The sequence below is a fragment of the Danio rerio genome, chromosome 1 (genome assembly GCF_052040795.2).
Source record: "Danio rerio strain M-AB ecotype USA chromosome 1, GRCz13ab, whole genome shotgun sequence".
Taxonomy (NCBI): domain Eukaryota; kingdom Metazoa; phylum Chordata; class Actinopteri; order Cypriniformes; family Danionidae; genus Danio; species Danio rerio.
Window position 1 is genome coordinate 29,611,661 of NC_141021.1, and position 24,439 is coordinate 29,636,099.

The 24,439-nt window shown below is 34.6% G+C and overlaps 1 protein-coding gene and 1 long non-coding RNA gene across 26 annotated transcripts in view; one reads left to right on the forward strand and one right to left on the reverse strand.

Annotated features, from left to right (window-relative positions):
• Positions 1-22,850, forward strand: part of psip1a (PC4 and SFRS1 interacting protein 1a) — a 121,736-nt gene extending 98,886 nt beyond the window's left edge. For 4 of the 25 annotated variants that reach the window (NM_001020726.1, XM_087235668.1, XM_087235669.1 and 1 more), the window contains 9 exon segments: positions 2,519-2,581; positions 2,678-2,756; positions 2,856-2,949; positions 18,911-18,960; positions 19,088-19,146; positions 19,292-19,393; positions 19,522-19,720; positions 22,382-22,478; positions 22,562-22,850. In NM_001020726.1, coding sequence (NP_001018562.2) covers positions 2,519-2,581; positions 2,678-2,756; positions 2,856-2,949; positions 18,911-18,960; positions 19,088-19,146; positions 19,292-19,393; positions 19,522-19,720; positions 22,382-22,478; positions 22,562-22,592 — 774 coding nt within the window. In that variant the 3' untranslated portion in view covers positions 22,593-22,850. 25 annotated transcript variants of the gene reach the window in all.
• Positions 7,765-9,727, reverse strand: LOC147846859 (uncharacterized). Its single transcript, XR_015476624.2, has 4 exons — positions 9,632-9,727; positions 8,880-8,937; positions 8,701-8,764; positions 7,765-8,584 (listed from the first exon to the last, which is right to left on the reverse strand). It is a non-coding gene; the product is annotated as an uncharacterized LOC147846859 (long non-coding RNA).
• Positions 22,851-24,439: the final 1,589 nt, after the last annotated feature.

A 24,439-nucleotide genomic window follows, 5' to 3' on the forward strand; every position in this document is an offset into this window, starting at 1 on the left:
ATAGCATTTAGTAGGAGACACCAACCACATACAGTCACATACATACAGATATATGTTCCATATCTGATATTAATCTATCTTTCACAAACAGTTGACATGGTGTTGTCTATTGATAAGTTTTCCTTATCATCACTCACACACCATGATAGACACAGACACACAGCCAGAGCCACTCCCCACACCCACAGTCCTATCAGAGAGACAGACGCACGCACAAACACAAAGTCTCACGCTTAAACAACCGGAAAGAGCCGGACTGAACGATAACCATGTAAACGGACGTTTGCGTTTATTTAACAACCGATGTCATAATGTTCGCTTATCAGATACAAGCATACGCTGTAGCAGTCATCAGATGTCTTTTATCTTTCTCAAGCACGCTTCAACCGGTTCAAATTTCCCGCACACATACACCACAGCCAGAGCCTCCCAAGCCACACCAACACCCGAGCCGGAGAGACGCACACACATACACAGACACGCAGTTCTGACCATAACAGAGCAAAGGCAACACAGCGGTGCATACACCTTAGTTTATTAATTCTAACATAATATATTATAATATATAATTTATTTATAATAACATCATTTAAAACAATAATGACAATATAATATTGTATAATTATAATAACAGAATGCATTACAATAATTACAAATATAATACTGTATAATAGTTAATAATATAGTTTTAATAACGGTTGATATAATTTATTTCATTATAATCTATTTCATAATATTAAAATATCTCATATTAATGTAATAATAACGGAATTATTAATTTTATTCAATTGATAAGAATCTAATTAACGGAATTATTAATTTAATTAAAATGATAAGAATCTAATTACCGGAATTATTAATTTAATTAAACTGATAAGAATCTGATTACCGGAATTATTAATTTATTTCTACTGATAAGAATCTAATTAACGGAAAGGGGTGGGGTTTACACCGGAAGCCCCGCCCTAAAATGGGCGTGGCAGTCATCAATCAAACTTTTTGACACATGGTACCGGATATTACTCTCTCTCATATTGAACCGTTCAGGACGAGACTTTCGGTTCGGTACGCATTACGAACCGAACGATTCAATTCAGACTAATATCTAAAAAGATAAAAAGGAATAAGTACAAAATATAATGTTTTTAGTGCAACAACGCTCAACATGGCATCCCAAATGACGTGGCAGACAACATGCTGCCTTCCCTGCTGTCATGTTAAACAGTAGACCATCGCTTTTGAACTCAAAATATTAATTTATTAAAGCATGCGCTCATTAGCAATCTTGCTAGCTTCTGTGTCAGCCTGGCTGCTTGTGCTGGCTCCGCCCCCGTTTCCCCAACAACCCTGGACCCCTGACACAAAAGAGCCAACCTCCAAACACTACTCCAAGCAGGCGCTACACTAGCTTGCAAAATGGCTAGTAACGTTAATGTACTCCCAGACATCCCAAGTCTCCCGGAAGCTTCGGGAGACTCCTGGATGCCCGCAAACGAATTATAGTCTTTTGGAAATCGTGCATCTCCGCCCTGGCCCTTAAATACATCGTACACCCCTCTCCACCGCATCCCTCCCAGCTCTTCAGGTACGTTAAGCACAACTCACCCCAAGACAGTGGTGGAAAAAAAACATCTGAGAGATCTTAATCGGTAGTGAAAATGTGGGGTTTTAAGAAAATAGTAAACGTAATAGAGCCCCGTTACATTAAGCCCATTTCAGTCAGATAATTCCTGCTTTAAGATCCACTAAAATGGCAGGTGACCATCAAATCATGCAGATCTGTGCTGTCTGAGGAAAAGGTGGACATCATCTTTCTGAAAATAAAAAAATACTTAAAAATAGATTGAAACTGAGCTCCATACAAAAATTAAATTGTTCTTTTCTTTTTATTTGTTTAACTGCTACAATATTATATTTATTTTTTATAAGCAGCTTTTTGGTTTTGAGTATAAAGAAGGATTTGTTTTATTTGCTGCTAAGCAGAAAGTATAGCTCTATCACTGTTTAAAGTAAAAGAAAAAAACAACAGGATCATACTTTTATGATTTGAGCTTTAATACATAAAAAAATTCAATCAGAAAAATCCTTTGGCTTTTTTCTTTTTTTGCTGTATCGAAAATGTACCGAACCGTGACACCACTGTGTCGTATCGAACCGAACCAAGATTTTTGTGAACCATTAAACCCCTAATATATATATATATAGATAGATGCTCAAACAAACATTGTTCATAGGAACTTCAGCATAGGAACATCAGGGAGATCAAAATTCATTTCAAAGATCAAATTTCATGATGTTTTGAGAAAAAAAAATGAAATGATTTCCAAAATCTCAAACACAGAATCTTTTGCTTCAATCCCTAGTTTTCTAAAAAAAAAAACAAAAAAAAAATGTTGTGCATTTTCTGTGGTAAATAATGGTGTAGTATATACTGTGGAATATAGAATGTGGCTTTGAATGTAGCATAATGTGCCTTAAAATGGCTCATGCTTTTATCTGTTTGTTTGTTTGTCTCCAGGACCTATCACAGAAAGATTCGACAAATGTCACTGCCAAAGCTAAAAGAGGAAGGAAGAGAAAGGTAAAAACATTTATACTTTGCTGGTAGTGCCTGTGATTAGGTCACATGGCCATGACATAACTTTGAGAATTAAAATATTTGATTTGGTTTTAACAGAGTGATGCTGAACAAGACTCTGATACAGAAAATTCAAGCCCAACTGCAGGCGGTTCCGGTTTAGATTTCCTATCAACAGGTGTCGATTGCCTTTTGAAACCTCTTAAATTTTGTTTTTTTGTCTAGTTAAGCAGCATATCAATGATTATGGATGTGATGTGTTTCTGTTTGTAATTAGGTACATCAATTATGTTACTGAAGCGCAGAGGAAGGAAATCTAAAACAGAGAAGTCAATAATACTACAACAACAGGCTTCAAAGGAATTACCAAGGTCAGGGGATTATTATTGAATGTGCATGTAAATAATCCTACTGCTCTGTTATGTTACAGATATTCCAATCCAATGTTCATTGGCTGGTTGTTTGTCAAATAATAATAGAGCATTGAAGGAATGACATAATAACCCAGACAAATGCTTCACTTGGTTCCATTGATATTTTCCTAAAGTTTTATATCAGGGTTTTCAATTAATTAGTAAATTAATGCCTGTGGTAAACAAAATTAGATGATACTTTAACATGATTTACTACAACATAAAGTTCACAGACTTGCACCTTAAATATTTGTATCTGGTGAAATGTTATAAAATTACACATATTACACAAATTCACTTAAACATATTCGTCTATTTAATTAGCAGGGTTCTCATGAGTTGTGGAATTCCTGGAATTTGAGCTAAAGATTTTTGCCTGAACCCGACGGGACCTGGTGGGGCCCGATGGGTTCGGGTTTAATTTCTATCCTTTTAGACGGGGTCGAGTCAGGCCGGGCTTGGCTTGTGCAGTAAATGAACTGTCATGTGATGCTTTTCGATTAGCGCGAGAAAGTAATTAAATCGTTTGTTACAACATTAAATTCTCTCCCTGCAAAGGTGAAACAATAGATGATGATGTCAAAAAGAACGAATTTTGACTGCGGTCAGGCCAGCCACCAGTTCAAATATAACCTGTCATTCTAGCCGCAAAGGTATTTCGGCGGTACACTACGTATTATGGTCGAGGGCTAAACAGCACAGCAAGATGACAGGGAAGATGACGAGACCACTCGCTACATTGAAACCGCTGTCATGGAAAATTAAATGGGTGTTCTTGGTTGGTAAAAGATGAAAAACAATCCTACCTAAAAGTTGCAAAATTAGCCAAATCAGAACTATGCATCTCAGCCTATAGCAACAGCAGTGAAAGGGTCTTCAGTGCTGCTGGACGTACCATCAGCGCAGGACTGCGCTAAAGCCATTTACAGTGGATTCAATAATGTTCCTCCACAAAAACACGTAATGTTTTTGTTTACTTACCTAATCTTGGTAAGTAAAGGGTTTTTTAAATTATAAATAAATGTTAATTATACCATAAAATCATAATGTAGACAGTGTACACAGGCTAATGTTGGCATTAGGCTATTCTTTTATTATTCAGCTTCACCGTCACCTTAATGCCAGATTGTGAAGATAAGTGGCAAAACAAATCTTGCAGAGTCTTTATCTTAATTTCGTAATTGCCAAATACCCATCATAATTTAGAATTTTTAAATTTAATTTGTTAGGAAAGACTTATTATTAATTGGTGTGTTGGCCAATTTAAAGGCTAAGTGTATGTACCTAGGCCTATTTAGAGTGCTGAAATGTTACGATGTTAGGACTTATTTTATTTCTTTGTTCCAACTTTCAAGTGGCCTATAGCCTATGTTTGTTACTAATAAATTATGTTAAAATATATAAATGACTCATTCTTGAAAAAAAACAAAAGAGCTGTTTGCATGTGCACATTTGAATAATGTCGGGCTTTAAACGGGTTCAGGCTTTATAAAGCTGTCAATCAAAATGTACCTTTCGGGCTCGGGCCGAATTCTGTCAGGCTCGGGCTGTATCAGGCCTAATTTTCAAGGCCCGATTACAGCTCTACGTGGAATATCATGTCAGATTTAAACAGCATGATAAAGCGAATAAATGCCTCTGATAAAATTCCCCAAAACAAACAGAGGGGGGCGGCGTCAGAAAATAGGTTAATTTATAGGTTAATAGGTTATCTACTGGGGATGAAATCAGGTTGCTGTAGACAAAGGAACAACCATTCCATAGTTTAAGGAAAAGTATCCATAAGTTGAGCTCATTGCGACTGGGTTTGGAAAGACAAATGGTGTCTTCTAGACTGTGAACTGTAGTGGAGAGCTGAAGGAGGTGCATAATAAAGGGTGACCTTGGGGGATAATGTGCATGGAAAAATTCTAATGTCCGAGAATAGAGAGGAGTTCACACTTTGTGCATTTGTTCTTAAGAAATATTAGGGATAGAAATATGATGCGGTAGGTCCGCTGTTAAGAGAAATGCTGAACAGCGGTGCAGAGAACGGTCCGATTATGAAATAATCATTTTTTATTAATTGGTCGACTGTTTGGGGTTCTGTGGTCACTGATTGTAGATTAGGGCAGAAGAGCTTGTAGGAAGGAAGAGCTGAAAAGCCTAAGGAAAATCAGTGGGTTAGACCTGAAATAAGAAATTTAGACAAATTACTATTAGGGTGAGAATGTAATTCAAAAGCCAGGTGGAGAATATTCACTGGAGTCGACAGGTAATTTTTAAATTTTTTATTATTAGCTTTTAGCACAGGGCAAATGGGGGCGTGGGAGTAGCTGGTAGATTTAGGGGTAGGTTTTGCTAAATCGGAAGTGGAAAAGATGAAAGGGCAGGAGGTAAGTGGGGTGAAGGCTAGAACAGCAGACCGCAGAAGACAGATTGTGGCAACCTAAGAAGACTGTGGAGTGTGGAATGTGGAGACCAGTGTTCAAAAAACCGCCGGTAAGCACACTGATTCCACTGAGTCACATGGATGGCACACTTGGCAGCGAAGAGTTTATGGTACGAGTAGAAGTGTGTTGATGACTATAAAGTAATTTAATTTGCACCTCCTATAGGGGAAAACGGAACAGATGATAGCAGTATAGCGAAGGTGACATTGAATTCAGCTAGTGACAGTATACAATATTGGGTGCTGGAGGATTGTTTAAGGTTAAGTGTAAACTTACTGCAATCTGCCAGACTCTTTGTCATTGGAGGTATAATGGTTGACAGGAGAGTGATGAGATCAATGTTGGCACCTGAAAGTATCTGGTTCCTTGCAGCATTTGAAACTTTTGGAGGTCCCAGGTCTAGAGCATTATGTGGCATAGGGAAAGGGCGTGGCTGTGGACAGGGTGAAGGGAGGACATGAAGTTGAAAAGAGAGGGTAGATGAGAGTCGAATGATGGGGAGGGTCTGTGCTAGTGTGTGAAGGGGGGATAGAAGGAGAAAGAAAGTAGAAAGGATTGTTTTAATGGGGATTCGGCTGGGGGGGACTGATCTGGGGTCATAGAACAAAAGCAGAGAGTTGGGGATGGAGGGTAAGAGCTTGAGCTTGGGGAAGGACTGGAGGAATGGGAATGTTAAGATGAAAGTGGGTAGCTGAAGCAGAAAGGATGTGGCGACTGGTTAAAAAGCTAAAAGGGGGGCTGGAGGTCAAGGAAAAGGGGTGGGATATGGTTTGTGAGCGGAAATGAAGAGAACTGTTAATGTCCTAGTTGATATCCTATTGGTGGATGTCAGGTGACGTAGCTTGTGGGGACTGGGTTTCCTGGAGGTGTGGTCTTGAGGGAGTGCATCTAGGGGTCTGGTTAGGTTTAATTTTTTTTTTTTTTTTTGCCTTGCAATAGTTGAGAATGAAAAGGTTGTGGATAGGGAGTGTGAAAGGGAGCTGGATTTCTTATTGGTTGCTCTTGCAGGTGGGGTCAGTAAAGGGTGAAAGTCTAATGTGGTGTTGGAATACAATTTTAGGAGTTCAGATTTATTGCGGGTACATAGAGCGTGGATGCCGAGGTCTGAAAGGGGTTTCTGAAATTCTGTTACTGTATCATTTTGGTTGGGTGAATGGAGGAGATGGCTGAGGCGTATGATAAAGTAGGTGAAATGTTTTGTTGTCTTGAGGTGGAAGGAGAAGGGGATCCGTGGCGGTGAAGTCTAGCGAAAGAAGAGTGGGTGATTCGGTTCCTCTTGCTGACGCCTCAAGCTCCGGTTGGGAGCCTTGCAGAGCTGGATGATTGTGAGCTGCCGTGGGCATTGTTGTTGTTGTTCATTATGCATGGTTTGGTTTGCTGGATCGGCGAATTGCTATTTTAATCGTTTTCAAGTCAAAGATAACTAAGGTAAGAAAATCTGGTTATTTATAGTTTGTTTGGAATCATCTGATTGGTAAATAATGTGATAGCTAATACAGGACCAACCATGGTCAATCATAAGCACGTGATCCTCTCGAAATTAGTTTATGAATAAACTGGTGCTATCAATCGATTAAAAAAATTAACTAATTAATCACACTTTTTTTTAAACTTAATCGCGATTAATACACAGACTGAAACTTGTAATTTTGGCTATTCAAATGTAAAATCAATGTAAACGCAAGACAAAAACTATTTAAATTCAAAATAATATTGTTTATTAGAATTTTTGTTTAACTTGTAACAGAGATTTCTTCATGTAAACAACATACCCAAAATACACCATCAAATTCCTGGCTTGACAGCCATATTTATTACAGAAATTAAAACACAGGCATGTTAGTGCCATTTGAATTTTAAAAACAATCAATGACAATAAAGAAAACATGATTTCCAAGTTGGATTCTAAATGAACTGGAAAGAAATGCCAAAATACAGACATTGCAAATATGGAAATTGGAAAATAATAATAATAATAAAGTATTAAATACAAACCATTGTACTTATTGTAAAGTTGTGTTGCTGTGAGTTAAGAACATTAATTATAAAGTAGAAACACAGCGCACACAGATCGGGGCCGTGCACAGGGGGGTGCACTCAAAAAAATGATATGTTGGCGTTAATTAACTTTTTTTTGTCCACTGGTTCCACGTAACCGAGTTAAGTTACCTTTAAGAAAGAATATTAATTTTAGTGAACTTAAGTTAGTTACATAAAGGTAATGTAATGTTGTTTAGTTCAATCAACGTAACATTTATAATTTAGCTTTAATCAATGTAGTTATTTAAGTTCAATTATTGTAAAATTGATATTGTTATGTTTAACCAAATAAAAAAAACAGTTTCCGTTTCATTGAGTTTATTCAATAGCATTTTTACAGTTTTACACATTTTCCAGCAATAAAATGATTATCAAAATCCAAATACTGTCTTTATCTGTATCTTCACTTATTACAATAAGTTAAAATATTAATACTATTAAAATAATAGTAATACAAGTATGAAGTAAATTGAAAACAATAAATGATTTAAAAAATATGCTTACAAAAACATCATAAAATACACTTTTCAAAATAATACTTTTCATATATTACAAAAAACATTCAAAAATAATATTCTGCCTTCAAATGATCTACAAAAATATACTTAGAAAAATGAAGTCTTCTTTTGTAAACTTTACTGTACCTTCTTTACACTGAAAAAGCAGATAACACTTCAGTTGTTCAAAGAAAGATTAACATTTTAAAGCAAAGTAACACGAAAAGCACTAAACCATAAATTAGACCAACCATCACAGAACATGCAATAGCTACACACATTCATCTCTCTGACACTTGCACCATTTATGCACATTTGCACCAGACACTTTTTTACAACCAGTCCCTATATCTAAAAAAGCAAAAAACAAAACATTGTTCATGAAGTCTGCTTCACACAGGTGTGTGGGCTTGACAAACCACATGTAGAAGCATTCTTAATTCTTAAAATTTTTTGTATAATTAGCACATCTTGGGTGTATCGCCTCTTCTTGTTGATTTGCTGAATGTCTCCTCAATTGTAAGTCACTTTAGACAAAAGAGTCTGCTAAATGTTAATGTAACTACTGTAGATTCATAAGGTGGTGTTGCACATCAAGGTTTGCGCTTCATCATGCCCAGCATCCTAAAAAAAAGTCAGGTAAAAAAATAAAACATTTACCAACAGATCAAAGGTGAAAGGAGGAATTGGTTTAAGAAGAAAATACAAAATGTTTTAAAAAATAAAATAAAATAGCTTACCATGTACTCCCTCACTTAGGGGCTTTGAGGATGCATTCACACCTTTTTTTCCACTGGTGATGTTCTAAATGACATGAAATGACAATTAGTAATTTACTAAATACTTATTAGTTAAAATTACTAGTAATTTTTACTGTACATCATTTTAATGTGTGTATAGGCATCTAAAGGCATAGTACCTGGATGATCCACAGTCTCCTCAGCCAGATATGGGACTTTAGAGGTTGAGCTGTAAACCTATGAGGGAGAAAATAGATGTGAGTGAGCAAAGATTTAAAATAATAAAATATAATAATATAAATAGCAAACTACTAAACTTAAAAATTTAAACGTGTTAGATGACCAAACAAATAAGCTTACATTAAATATGTCATCATGCTAGATGTCATCCTATTTAAGTGTCACATATGCTTGTCACATAAGTGTCACATATAAGATTTTTTTTTTTTAAGTTAACAGGCTTGAATACAATTAGATAATAAATAACAATGTGCCAACACCACATTTTAATTAATATTATGTAAGTTATCAAAACTGGCATTCAAACTCGACAAACTGCTTGACACTCATTTAAAATAAAGACTATCAAATCAAATAAAAAATCTAATCACTTTTATTGTCACGTTATATCAGCAGCATGTGTGCTATGATGAGTGAAAAGCTTAGACTATTCTAACATGACTATTCCTTACTACCAACGTTTGCAACTTTATTTTGGGGGAGTAAATATATACCAAGTATAAAATTTCACAGGAATGCAAAACAAATTATACATTTATCTCTCTAAAATGTGGAAAAGACACAGGGAACATGGCAATTTCATAGCAATACTATACACAAACACAACATAGTATTACAAGAGAGTACATTTATGATTCAAATGTTGTCACAGCCTCAGTATAAATACATAAAAAGTTTAAAAAAATCTCACCTGTGTGTCCACATAGGGGAAAGCTTTGTGCACGTTCTCAATTTGTACTGTAATCTTCATCTTTTGATTCCCATAATATGGCGCCGAGCTGAGAGTGATCGTTGTGGTTTGAATCATCTTACTTCCTGTGTTGTTTTGAAACTGCGCATGTGCAGATATTACTCCACCTATTGACCAAAATGCAGTACTACAGAAGCAACACAACTCCCTTGCATTCATGTTACATAAGCGAGCTGTTTAAATGTGAAAACTTACTTTTTCTAATTTTTTCCAACACAACACTTTTATTTTTAATACACAAACATAAGCAAATTGTTTAATTTAAACATAGTTACATTCTTTGGACCAACTAAAGCCATAGTTCATTTTTTTGAGTGTGCCACTGTGTCACTGCCCCTCTGCCCACATTGGCTTAGATGCCCCTCTCAGGAGTCACTTGCTCATCACTTTGCGATCGCGTTGCAGCACCTGCTCCTGTAAGGGTCTGTGCACGGGCCTGACAAACACACACACATAACGCCCCCAAAGGACTGTGCAGGGAGCGACTCCCTTCATATTCAACACACATGATCGCGTTCATCAAATTTGCTTAAACTAAGCGTTCTAAAGTATGTAATGTAATGTATGTATGGCTGTATTTCACAAGGATTCTGACACAACAACGCGAAGTAGATGCTTTTTTTGCATTTAAGGAGGAAACACGTCAAACTTACTGAAACATTAGAGGACTCATGCACAAAGGCATTGGAATGTCTTTGACAGTTTGCGACCTCATTGACACTTTCTAAGTACATTTACATAAGACACCAATTATCCGATTTTAATATGATTAAGATAATATTCTTAATAAAAGTCTAACATGTAAGCAACGATACCTTAAAGGACCACCAAGTCAGGAAATGTGGTTTTTCTTTCCGTTCACCATGCGGTATCAAATTCCATTAAAACAGAAGTCGAAAGTTAAAAATGACACACCGGAAACTCTGGACAGCCTGGTGATGCGACATAATAATTGTTTTTATACTAAAACTTGCCTTCAAAAAGGGCTTCCTTAGTCTTATCCATATTTCTTTGCATGTTTACCACACGTCGGCCACAACAGAAAATAAAAAAAGCCTGCAACTGCGTTAATTGCGTTAATTTTTTTAACACGTTAATTATTTCAAATTAATCGCATGCGTTAATGCACTAATTTTGACAGCACTAGAATTAACATCACTCATTCAAATTATAGTCAGGTAAATAGACCTAAGCTTTCGTTTTGTTGTTCAAGCATAAAACAAGATGAAAAGCCTTTTAAACAAGCACTGTGTGAAGCAGCGAGAAGTCATTATGAAAAGTTCAATCGTCTTGGTAATGTAAGTAATGTAAAAAGATGTAAAAAGAGTAAAAAGATGACAGGATTTTTCTGTTTTAGCACTCCTTTTTCCTGATTTTTATTTAGATGTATAACAAAATCTAAGTAAATAGCACTATTCCTCCTAGCCTGCTTTACTGAGGTGAAGTTGGTTTTGCATTCGCATATTCATTCTTTTTTGAACAATGACAACCTGTGACACGATCTATATATTATTTACCACACTACATTAAATAATCAGTCTGACACAGCATGTAAATATGGCTTTGTTGCAAAGTTTCAGCTTTGGAGAAACGCTTACGTTTTTGTCGCTTATGTTGGACAGTGCGTGCTTCCTTAGAGATGTCAGCAGAGAACAGCCATCATTGGATGCAAAAAAAATATTGCATATTATGATAAGTTTTGCCTTCAACACAACTGAAAACATGCTATATATAATACAGTTTTTTCAACAAAAAATTTCCGTTAAACTAACATTTTCTAACTAGTGAATGACATGATCTAGTGTTATAAAGCTGTTTATGGTCATCTATTTGGTTTGTGTTTGTTCAGGAGGCATGGCTTTGAACATCAGGGTGGGTTTTTCAATGCTATTTATGCTAAAGTTAGCATTATCCCAGACCTCCTACTTGCACCATCATGTAAGAGAAACCGTTAAGAGTTTTAGGAGTTCAGGTTTATATGTAGACCTATATATCGTTGCAGTAGAGCCGTGGTGGGCAAACCTTTTAGACCCGAGGGCCACATCAAGTTTTGCAAACCAAGTTAAGGGCAAATTCTTCCAAAAATTATCTTTTATTTATAGTGGCGGTATGCATGGAACATGTAATATTGGACAGGAACATGTCACATTTTTTTATATTATTAGGTGAAATTTACAAGTCAAATTAATTTGCACTGCTATTATATTTACTTATCAATCATCATAAAACAATAAAATGATCCTTTATAAAATATAATAATAATAATAATAATAATAATAATAATGATGATAATAATAATAATAATAATAATAATAATGTAATAATTTTTACATTGGATAATAGAAAAGATTGCCTGATAGAAAAAAAACTCATATTAACACATTAAAAATTCTTAAAGTTTACTATTCAGTTAAATTTACAATAATCTAATTTGCACTGCTTTTAGAATATACATATCAATCATCATAAAACTTGATGAAACCACAAATCTTTGATAAAATGACTTTTTAAAGTGGATGCATGCATGGAAAATATAAAAATTAACACATTTAACCAGCAATTATTATAATATTGGAGTCAAATGTACAACAATCTCTTTTGAGCTTTTATAAACATGCTCATATCAATCATAAAACTATAAGATAAAACAGAAGAAGAATTATAGTCTTTGTTATTTCAAGGCATGTTATTATGAGTGTGTTAATGTGAACAATGAGCTTGGTCCCCTCTCTTTGCAAGGGTGTCAAAGTCTGAAATCTGCTATGGCAAAAACGCGAGGCGCAGTAGTTGGTTAAAACGCAAAACACGCAGGGCGCATAAGCAGCGCACAAAACCCTTACGGCCGTTAGTAACCAATCAAAAGAGGCGCCTCTTAATGCTTAAAGCACGTTGTGTGTGATCAGCCACTTTGGTTGTAGTCTTTAAAAACAGTAATACTTTCTTGGCATATTATACCCACTGCTTTCTGTCCGATATAAGTCAGATATTGTGAAATTAGCTAACAAGGATCCTTTTTGCAAGATATGATTAATAACATCATTGTATTAGCCAAATACTTTACAGAATATTTAAAAACATTTAACCAGTTTTTTTATTGTTTTTAGAAAATATCTAAAATCCTTTTCAAATTGCCCACCCTTTGTAAAATGAAAATTCAAAATGGCATAAAAATATTTAAATTATTATTAGTATAAATGCTTAAATAGGGCTGGGCAATTTGGCCTAAAATCTAAATTTCAGTTAATTGAACAATTTAGTTACGATTTATGAACAAATATTTTATATTTTTTTTTTTTTGCTTCATAGTTTACTGAGAATATTGGTAAAGTAAATATGCTCACATATTACAAGATTTTTGCATTGCTTTATTTTAAAATTATTAAAGAAAACACACATTCTATCTGTTTATTGAACATCAATATTGAACAACTGCAATTTAAACCACATTGCCTAAAAGGAACAGTCACTTTTTTATTTAAAAAGTGAAAATAAATAACTTGCAGTTTTGCAAACAAAATAAATTATTTTCAGTGTTTTTTATTTTTAAAAGTAGAAAATAAGCATTATCTCTTCTAAAAAAAAAAAAAACAACTCTTGCACATCCTGTAATATTTTAAACAGTGCATTTCATGCATCTTCTGTAAACAAATATTTTAATGTAAATAATAATGTTAATGTAATAGAGAATATGGCATCTCAAGGCATCTCTGGCACAGAGCAATCTAGTGCAAAGTAGTATTCATTTTAGTGCAAAATAGTATTAAATCTAGTTCAAAGTAAAGCTCAAGAATGGGTCCATCATCCTACTTGACCAGAGATCAGATGTGGCTGCAAGACTTTAAAGGTTGATTTAAAGTTCTGCGTCGAGTGATCGCCGTGACCTTTGGCACTTGCCTTGTGCTTAGCCATGCATTTATACTTCAGTGTGCTGTTTGTATTGCTCTGCAATAACACTTCTGAATCGCTAGCTGGCAGCGGGTTTTTATGTTTACAGGACTCACACTTGTAAACATTCGCTCCAACAGGCTCGTTGCTGTCTCGTGGCTCTCTGTGGCGCCCATGAATGTCAACGCTACCAAATCAACCAATCACAGAACTTGCGCTATGCATTATCGGAATGTGTAGTTACATTTTTGAGAGATATGGGAGTAAGTGCCTGTGCGAAGGCTTCGCCGAACCATACGCGTGTGCTATTTCAGTTCCTCAAAATTGCAATGCACCAACAATGCGCCTTAACACAGCCTCCCCTGACCCACAGGCAGCCTGTACTTAGCACTGTATACATGCACTATAAGAGTAGTGTATTTTTAGATTTGAATTATATTAACTTTAAAACTCTTAAATAATATTGAAGGTGCACTCTACACCCTTACACAACATTTGCTTTCTGAATTAAAAAAACATATTTTAAAAGCTACTTTTTAAAAATTTATATTTATAAATAAAAAAAATAGGCAGGTTGTTTGACGTGTTGTTTTCTTTTATACTTCTGATGAAGTTTCTTAGGATATAGCTAATTTTGACTAATTAGCAAAAACTTTTGACTGCCTGCCTTCTTGCTTATTTTTTTGCTGCTATGCGCACATATTGCACATGCATATGCAAAAAAAAATTAAGGATGAAATTACGACACATGAAATACTCTGAAACCTAGCTGTTAATATTTTGAACTTTTTAAATTTTGTAAAATGGATAAAATAGGAGCCCTTAAAAAGTACTAAAGACTAACTTTAAGCATATTATCGACAAAATGTGTGCAAAAATTGAGCACTTTAAGAACATAATGTAAGTGTACTTGTATACAATTGAAAATTTTAGTGCATTTTTTGTGTAGTAGAAATTAGTGTATTACTGCAAGATATACATATGTAGAACATTGGGACAACAACATTTGAATTATTATTACAGTACTTAAATATTTTTAAAAAGTTTAATTTCATTCATATTTATGGTACTATGTAAAAGTCTACTACTAACAAGTGCAAACTAACATATTTATAACATTTAAATGTTACTTTTAAGAAATACACATAAAAATTTTGAAGTAGTACGCATTATTTATTTACAAAAAATTATTTAAATGTCAGTGGTTTTTAGTATACTTTTAGAGTTGTACTTAATTACTGCTTAAATAAAAGTATACTTTTAATTAGTATATTCAAAGTGCATATTTTGTTTTTATTTACTTTATTTAGTATAAAAAATAAGGTTGTGCTTGAATGTATTTCATTATATTTTTTGTGTACTCAAGTACACTTTTTTTCTCTTAGGTCGTAATAAGATTACAATGATAATACCCCCAATTTTACATTTAGGTTTTTATTAAACTTGATATGTGGGACTGATTTTGAAAATGGAAGTAAAACTAAAATCAAAGGCTGCATCTAAAATCACATTCTTCCATACTATATACAAGGTGTCCAAAAGTTGATAAAACAAAAAAACTTAAGACCGTTAAAAGTCTTAATCGTGTTTTTACGAGGTCTTAAATTTTCTTCAAGCATTGTCCAAGTTTTTTTTAAGTGTTTGACTCCAAAAAAGCATCAATATATTTATTTTCCTTGATTGGTTCAGGCTGGGTGCGTCCAGCTAAGCTACTCTGTATGGGTGAGGTCAAGTAATTTGCGACAAATGCTGGAAGGTGATGTGATGCTCTCCACATGTAGCGAAACCATAGAGCAGGGCTGTTTAGTTGGCGGCCCATGAGGCAATTTGTTCTGGCCCCCAAATAGTGTGACCAAGGTAAGTTAGTTATGTCCAATGTAAGAATATGTCAATATGCATGCGCAAGCGGAGCGATGCGCTCGCGCCTTTCAGACAGACCGAGTAGAAAATGTCTCACGCTGTAGCCATGAGAGTTGTGCGTGGCTTCAGTGCAATGTGAACAAATGATATTTTAGATGAATTATTACAAATTGCAAAAATTATTATGTATAAACGCAAATAATAACAACAGTTCATTTAAATACTTAGAATAATATAAAGCTTAAATTTAAACGGTTTAAACGGTTGCTGAAGCCTGTCGCTGAAAACAACATCATAATTTTATTTTCAAGGTTTGTTTCCTCCGAGCTTATCTAAGTTTCTTTTATACAGTTGTGATCCATTAATTTATTTAACTACAACTGTTTATTAACAACTGTTCATTAAGTTAAAGGTTTTAAATTGATTAGAACTTGAATGAGCGATGAGGTCTTAAAATATTCTGAGAAGGTCTTTAAAAGTCTCAAAAAGTTTTCCTTTGAAATTTCCTTTAGGATTCTTGTAGTAAGTCCAAATTCATAGTATTCAAAAAACAGGATGTGGGAAGTACCCATGTTTCATGTCTTTTACATTGTTGTATTTACATTGCTAAGCAACACAGAAGAATGCAGAATTGTGGTACTAAGGTTTTTTCGCGTTTAAAAATGAGGCAGTATTTAAAATGAGGCAGTAAACACATGAACACTGTTAAATATAGTTTCAATGCATAATTTATATATTAATAAATGAGTATTTAAAAACACATACAGGGGTTTGACAATGAAACTAAAACATTTTCCAGTTTAATGTTAGAGGTTCATGGCAAAATTTGACCAGCCTAATGGCCAGTCTTCATTATAGCACATTCCACTAGTTAGAGCATTCTATGAAGGTTTATTTAGCAGAGTAATAGCACAGTTCTACTTTCAATATTGCAATACACACAATATTATAGGTGACATATCAGGTTTCAAAAGAGGACAAATTGTTGGTGGGCATCTCGTTGGCACATCTGTGTCCACGATAGTGTCCTTGTGATGTATCAAGAGCCATGCTATCCAGGGTGATTTCAGCATACCACCAAGAAGGATGAACCACATCCAACAGGGTTCAATTTAATTAATCTTTATTTCTATAGCGCTTTTGTAGATTGTGTCAAAGCAGCTTCACATAGAAGATTATAGTAAATTGGAACAGTGTCAGTCCAGTTTTCAGTGTTGAAGTTCAATTTAGTTCAGATCAGTTTGGTTTAATATTTACTGCTGAGAATTCAAACACTGAACAGCAAATCCATCGATGTGCAGCTTCACAGGTCTGAACCATGCAAGCCAGTGGCAACAGCTGTGAGGAAAAAACTTCAATTGACGAAAGTAAAGAATTAAAAAACATAGAGAGAAACCAGGCTCAGTAGGGCACGACCATTTCTCCTATAAGCTAAACATCTTGTGCAGAGCTGCAGTCTAGGTGCTGGAGGCTAGACAGCGCTGGATGTCCATCATCGAGAAGCTAAAGGTGGGAGAGATCACCAGCTGGTGTACAGGCTGTCCCTTCAGGATCAATCTGAGGACTCGTCTGTCACTGGGGTTTTACAGGGATCAGTCTCATGCTCTCCACTCCTCCATAACCATCACTGCAGCTGCTCAGCATATGGCCTGGTGTAGGATTATAGAAACCTTGTGAAAAAAAAATAATAATAAAATAAAAACACAGGAGTAACGGTGGACGCAAGAGGAAGCTGTGTGAAAGGGATGTCCGGATGCTAATACCAATTGCATCTGAAAAACATAAAAACTCAGCTGCCCAACTCACCTGCAGAATTAAATGTGCACCTCAACTCTCCTGTTTCCACCAAAACTGTTTATTGGGATCTCCACATGGGAGATATGGCCAGACTGCTATGGCCAAACCTTTGGTCATTTGTGCTAATGCTAGACATCAGTTTCAAAGGTGCCAGCGATAAAAATCTTGGGCCATGGACTATGTGAAACATGTATTGTAATGAATTATTGTGTTCTAAAACTAGGTAATACAGTTTCGTTGTCTAATCCCTGTATATTTCACATACCAATTTGTAGATCTGCAAAATGTCTGTCATTAATATTACTACAACACAACTTTAGCAGTTTAAGTGTAAGTTAATTGTGTTAGTTTAATTTGACCTAATAATTTTTTTATATTAGATTTTATCAAAATATATATTTTTTAAATTGTTGTCAATTGTGTAATGCTCACAAAAAAGTTCACACCAGACGCAGCATGTGCAAATAAATCACACTGTTCACACGTAAATAGATGCGTGAACATTTTGAGTTTCACGCGAATTGCGCAGCAGGATTAACATGTAGGCTTAACATGTAAATCCCTCGCTATTGACACTTCATCGCAAAAGACGCAGATTCACGTCATGGGCTGGGCTTTTGTCTGCCCAGTGACTCTAGTTTCATTGCTAAATGGCTAACATGGGATTTATTGAGAGAGTAGTTGTGCTTTAGGAATGCTGAAAAACAGCATAGATTTGTTCGGTGCTGTGTCTGAGTGCACTAGATCTTTTCAGAGGAGCACCCAGCTCTGTGAGAAACTCCTCCAGAAACTATAACTGATGATGGAATCTTTCAGCTTTACATGGTGTGAATGTATGCTAAAGTTTAGATTTTCCAACTCAAAACATCAAACGTACAAAATGCTCAATTTGCACCGCAGGATGTCTATTTGCATCTTTGCATTTACTTATTAATAAAAGTAATGAGAGAAATCAATAAAAATAAAAAATGTTTTTAAATTAAAAATTAATATTTCAAATCTCAAGTAACTGTACATTAAATTAATCCATTTAAAAAATAATAATAATAAAGTTAATTTGCTTTTTTTAACAGTTGATTTTGCAAACTGTTAAAATAATATTAATGTAGATTAATGCTCCAGATCTTGTTTCTAATATCTGAAAAAAGGTTCATTTAAACATTGAACATGTTTAAAATTTTTAAAACTGGGTTTTCATGAAAATCAGGCGTATGATAGCACTTGATGTGGGTGTTTGTAAGATTGTCATGAAAGCGTTATAGTCATGATGATATGTCATAAATTAGAATAAGATTTTATAGATGATAAAAAACATGATGACATTGAAGAATCTGTTTCAATTACAGTATAATTAAGAACTTTATCCAGCTGTCACATATCTTTTTTTTTTTTTATATAAATTTAATATTTTTTTGTGCCACAGTAAAATGCATAGCAGCTTATTAAACACTCCCTGCTCTTGTTTTCTGTTATTAAACAACATTTTGGGTACATTTTCTATACATGTTTGTTGTTGTTTATTATGGGTGCTTTTTTGTTATAATATCCCATTGTCAGAACAAATATATTTATATTGGATTTGTTGTTCTTTAGACATTATTCTTCCTCTTCTTTTTTTCTTTTAGCCTGAGTTTAAATATTAAAACTAAACATGAATTGTGTTTTTTGTGTGTCCAGGTCAGGTAAAGATGGAAAGAGAGATGAAAGAAAAGGTGACAAAAGAAAGGGTAAGGCAATGAATAGCAAAATGCTATGCTGTCCATAAATCACCTAATTATCTAATTATTATTGTTGTTGTTGTTGTTGTTGTTGTTGTTGTATTTTTTTCCTCCTAACAAAAAGAAGTTTCTGCAGAGTCCACACTGCAGAAGTTGCACGGGGAGATTAAGACATCATTGAAGATTGGTAATTTAGTAAGTCAAGAATTTTGCTTTTCTTTCAATTCCTTTGTCATTATTAAACCTTATATCTGTAATTTATTCAGGTGACTCCTGTAAAGAGCTATAAAGTTTGCTGAAGTTTTAAATGAACGGAAATGTACACTCTCTTTATATTTAGGATGTAAGGAAATGTGTACATGCATTGGATGAGTTAAGCTCTCTACATGTTACCACTCAACATCTTCAGAGACATAGTGAACTCATAGCAACTCTGAAAAAGGTATTGTTAAAGACATTTTGGGCAAGGTTTTACCATTAATATGTTTGTCCATTGCTATTGCACATCATTAAACAAACAGTAACAAAACACAATGAACATGAATCAGAGCTTTGTAAAATGTTTTACAGATCTGCAGATTCAAATCCAGCCAGGATGTGATGGACAAAGCTATTATGCTATATAATAAGTTTAAAAGTATGTTTTTAATGGGAGAAGGAGAATCAGTGCTAAGTCAGGTGCTCAATAAAAGTCTGACTGAACAGAAACTATTTGAAGAAGCCAAGAGGGGAGTCCTAAAAAACACAGAACAAACTAAAGAGCAGAAAGGTAAAGAATGAATTTCCACATGCTTTATTTTGTATTAAATCATTAGGTAGACATTTTACAGCTTTAATTTTTAATTTACATGGATAAATTAATCTTAGTATAATAAGGGAAAATATGCAGTGTTGATGAGTGTTGTGGTAACAATAATTCTTACTATATATATATATATATATATATATATATATATATATATATATATATATATATATATATATATATATATATATATATATATATATATATATATATATATATATATATATTATATCATACAATTCAGTTTATATATATTTTATTTTATTTTTTTATTTTTTTGTATCACAAATAACTGAAAAACTTGATAGATATTCTGATTCTTGTTGGCTGTTGTCATTTTTGTACAACCCCAAATCAGAAAAACTTGGGACACTGTGGAAATTGCATAAAGACATACGAAAGGATATATACTACAACAGACATTCATTAGAAAATCCATCAGCATTTTTGTTGGCTTTAGAAAAAAACTGTTTTCAAAAAAACAGAGTGCTGCATTTTTTTATGATGCTGGGCAACAACATTGTATCAACACTCTTGATGCTCAGTAGTTTTATTGCACAAAGTTAACTTTTTCCAACTGCAGGTGCACATAGTGCTCCATCAAAACCCTAGGTGCAGCAGATGAACACGAAATGTGCGTGGTGCACATGAACACCTTGCAAAACACTTGATGCCAATAGAAAATTGTTTAGAAAGGTGCCTGACATCATGTCAAATTTAAAAGTGCTTGCTAAATGTAATATTCAGTAAGATTAATAGGTAATAGGTTGCAGCTGAAAGGGCCTCCACTGCTTAAAAAACATTTGCTGGATAAGTTGTTGGTTTATTCTGCTTAATAAAGATTAATAAAGGGACTAAGCTGAAAAGAATATAAATATTTTCTATGTATTTTAAATATTTATTTCAAATAAATGAATGAATGAATCAATGAAACAAAATGCATACAAACAATTGTACTGATTGATTGTATTGAAAAGTTGTATTGTTGAAAGTTGAATCAATTTTGCTAAGTCCTCCTTTACATTTAACCAGTTGCTGAGAAAGACCAGTTGGTTGACATTATCAGGGGACCAAGTAGCTCTTTTCTTTTGAATGATGTGACCTGAGAGTGAGAACAGTCTCTCACATCTAGGGTTGGGTACTGAAACCTGGTGCAATGCCTATGTAACTGGTATGCACCAGACCGAATAAGAATATGAATTTTGGTGCCACTGGTGCTGCAACAAGGATGTAAGAAGCATCAAGAGTAACATCAAAGGCACGCACAGGTACGCGTTGTGTCTTACCATTTCTAAACATTTAATTCTAAACAATTTTGAGGGATATGGACACCATGGGCAATGTTTGGCAGGTGTTCTTGTAGGGAATGTATGCACATAGGCAATGTGCGCAGTACAGCGCATCCGGTGAGCCACTCCCTTCAAATTAAACAACACACATGATCATGTTCATCAAATTTGCTTAAACTAACCATTCTAAAGTATGGCTATATTTTACAAGCAATGATTCTAAAACAGCAACGTGAAACAGGTGCTTTACAAAAGTTATAAAGGAGGAAACAAGTCAAAGTTAATGAAACATTTGGGGGCACATGAAATCAACTTAAAGGCAGAGGAATGTCTTTGACAGCTTGCGACATCATCTGGCACTTTCACTGAGTACGTTTACAAGGACACCAGTACTCTGATTTTAATATGATTAAGATAATACTCTGATTAAGAGTCGACCATGTAAATAGTGATTTTTGATTACCTTAAGGGACCACAGACAACCACGTCATGAAATGCGGAGTTTTTTTTTCCATTCGGTGTGCGGTATCAAACTCCATAAAAACAACACTCTTCCACCAGTCCTTACTTCATATTCTTATCTAATAATTGTCACGGGGCATGAACAATATGTTGCCGAAATTAAAGTGAAACTGTCAACTGCAGATAAAGTCGAAAAAATTTTAATGAAACACCCGAAATTACATAAAACTCTAGAGTAAATGAGGAATAAGCTGGTGACACGACAACATTAATTGTTTTATACTGAACCTTTCTATTTAAAAGTCCTTGGTGTTAATCAAAATTTTTTGCACATTGAGCGCACGTCGGCCATAACAGGAAATTTAAAAAAAGCTGCAACCACGTTAACGGTGTTAATTTTTTTAACTCTTTAAATATTTCAAATTAATCGCAGGCGTCAACACGCTGATTTTGACAGCACTAATATGTATATATATATATATATGTGTGTGTGTGTGTGTGTGTGTGTGTGTGTATGTGAAATTATAAATAATATATGTCAATACAGGTCAATAAATTACTCTTAAAAGGACAGACTGTATTTTAAACTTGAACATTTTAAACTAAACAAACCTTCTTACGCACTTGTGCAAAGCATTGACACTCACCATAGAGGGATTTGTTACTGCAAATAGGTTTGATAATCTAATAATCATTTGCAAATATTTGTGAGATGTAGCGAAATTACAGGCAGTCTCTTTGTGTTCCTTCATGATCTTTTTTTTTCTTCTATCTAGATTTATTGTTTTATTTAATGCATGCTGACTCTTTTTGAAAAAGTATATGTCAATTGTTTACATTTTAAAAAGCTCACATTGTGGTTACATGTTTATAGATACCAAGATTTTGAATGAAGACTTCAACTCCGAAGAGGACGCTGAGACAGAGAAGGACAAATTAGGAGGAAACATCTTATCTATGGTGAAAAACAAGTAATCAGAAATTCATAATAATAAGCTTAAAGTTGTTCATCTGATTTGCCCCAGCAGTCTGACAAAAAATTTCTTATTTTTAGCATGACTAATCCTGCAGAAGAGTCTGTCTGAAAATGATGTTTGTTCACTGAAGCCACCAATCTCAGCTGCCCAATGGAAGATCATCATATTTCAAGCATATTTTTAGTATTAGATTTACTGTTTACTGCCTCTAAGTAAATTTTTAACAGTGCATTTATCAAATCTACTTAGTGAAAATGTGTCAAAGTTTAGCTTTTAGTTTTTGCATTATATCTAAAGCTGTGTTTATTTTAATAGTTGATCCTTGTGTTTCATCAGACTGCTTTAATAAAAACCTGTTTAATCATAGTGAAGTAGTGTTTTTTGTCAGGACCCTTTTTCTTTTGATCCGCTGGTACACTGGCCTTCAGCAACATTTTTCTTCAGCTTTGTTGATAAAACCCCTGTAAACAGTACAAGATATTAAATTATTTAATGTTTTAAAGTATACTTTCCCCAAATACAAAAATAAAAGGAATAATGAAATTATTTTTACAGATATGTAAAAAATTTATTTAAGCTGCAAGCATCAATGAAAGAACCAGGACTTGATGCTGACTTTTTTCATAAGGAGCACATGCACTCCTAAGTTGAAAAATTTAGGAGCACATTAAAGAATTTTAGGAGCGCAGTGAAAATTAATAAAACAAATATTATTTTTGCCTAATAAATATACATGGGGAGATCTTTAGAAGCATAGCAGTTTAATTCATTTGAATACAATAAGTACAATAGGTTTTATTTCACTTTAACAACAGTTTAAATAATGTTTATCATTTATTTATAATTTAAGCTGTATGAAGTTTAGCTAGCGGTCCACAGCAGGACTGGAATCAAATTGCTCTAATGAAGGCCTCTCTAAACTGATCTAAATCAAGCCTAGGAAGCTTCTTCTTGAATTTTATTTACCCAGTTTCAAGCTGAAAAAATATCTCTAAAACTGGGCAGCAGAAATGGGGAGTTATTGTTAAGTTATTGTTAGGTTAATACAAAAGTGCAGTATGGTTAGTGCAGGGCATCACGGTGGTGCAGTGGGTAGCATGATTACTTCACAGCAAGAAGGTCACCGGTCCGAGCCTCGGCTGGGTCAGTTGGCACTTCTTTTTGCATGTTCTCCCCGTGTTGGTGTGGGTTTCCTCTGGGTGCTCCGGTCTCTCCCACAGTCCAAACACATAGTACATACAGTATGGTATAATAATATATAGCACAATCACACCCAAGCATAGAATGGCAGAGGACAGTGGGAAATAATCATTTAGTGGGTAAATAAAAGAAATATGCCTAAGTGAATGTTAGCCAAACTTTCCTTCTGCCAGCAGATGGTATGTGACCATAATTGGTGTAAGTGTTATGCTTCAAGCGTTTTGGTAAAGCAAAGAAAGGAAAACGAAATGAGGTCTACAAAGAAATAACCTACAGTCAAATATGTTGGAGATTCAAATATGTTGTTTTGGGGTTGTTTTGCTCCCTCAGGCACTAAGTGGCTTGACCATGTTTGAGGCATCATGAAGTCTGAGGATTACCAAAGAATTTTGAATTGCAGTGTAGGGGCCAGTGTCAGAGAGCTGGGTTTGTATCTGTGATCTGGGGTCTTCCAGCAGGACAATGACCCCAAACATAAGAGTTCTGAAGTGGCCAGCAATAGTGTGATAGATAAAGGATGGAAAATTACAGAATGTTCTGGCTAACTATTACTGATGGTGTATGTATGTGTCTATGCTAACCTGTTAAGAGCTATTTTCTCTGAAAACTGGTAAGAGGACATCTGCCATTAAAGGGAAAATGCAAAGTAGGAGCTGAAGAGACAGACGACGATAAAAACTTTGTGCAAGGGCTTAGAAAGCAGCTGTTGAGTACCTCATGTTGTAAAGATATTAGCTTTGCAGTCCAGAGCTCTG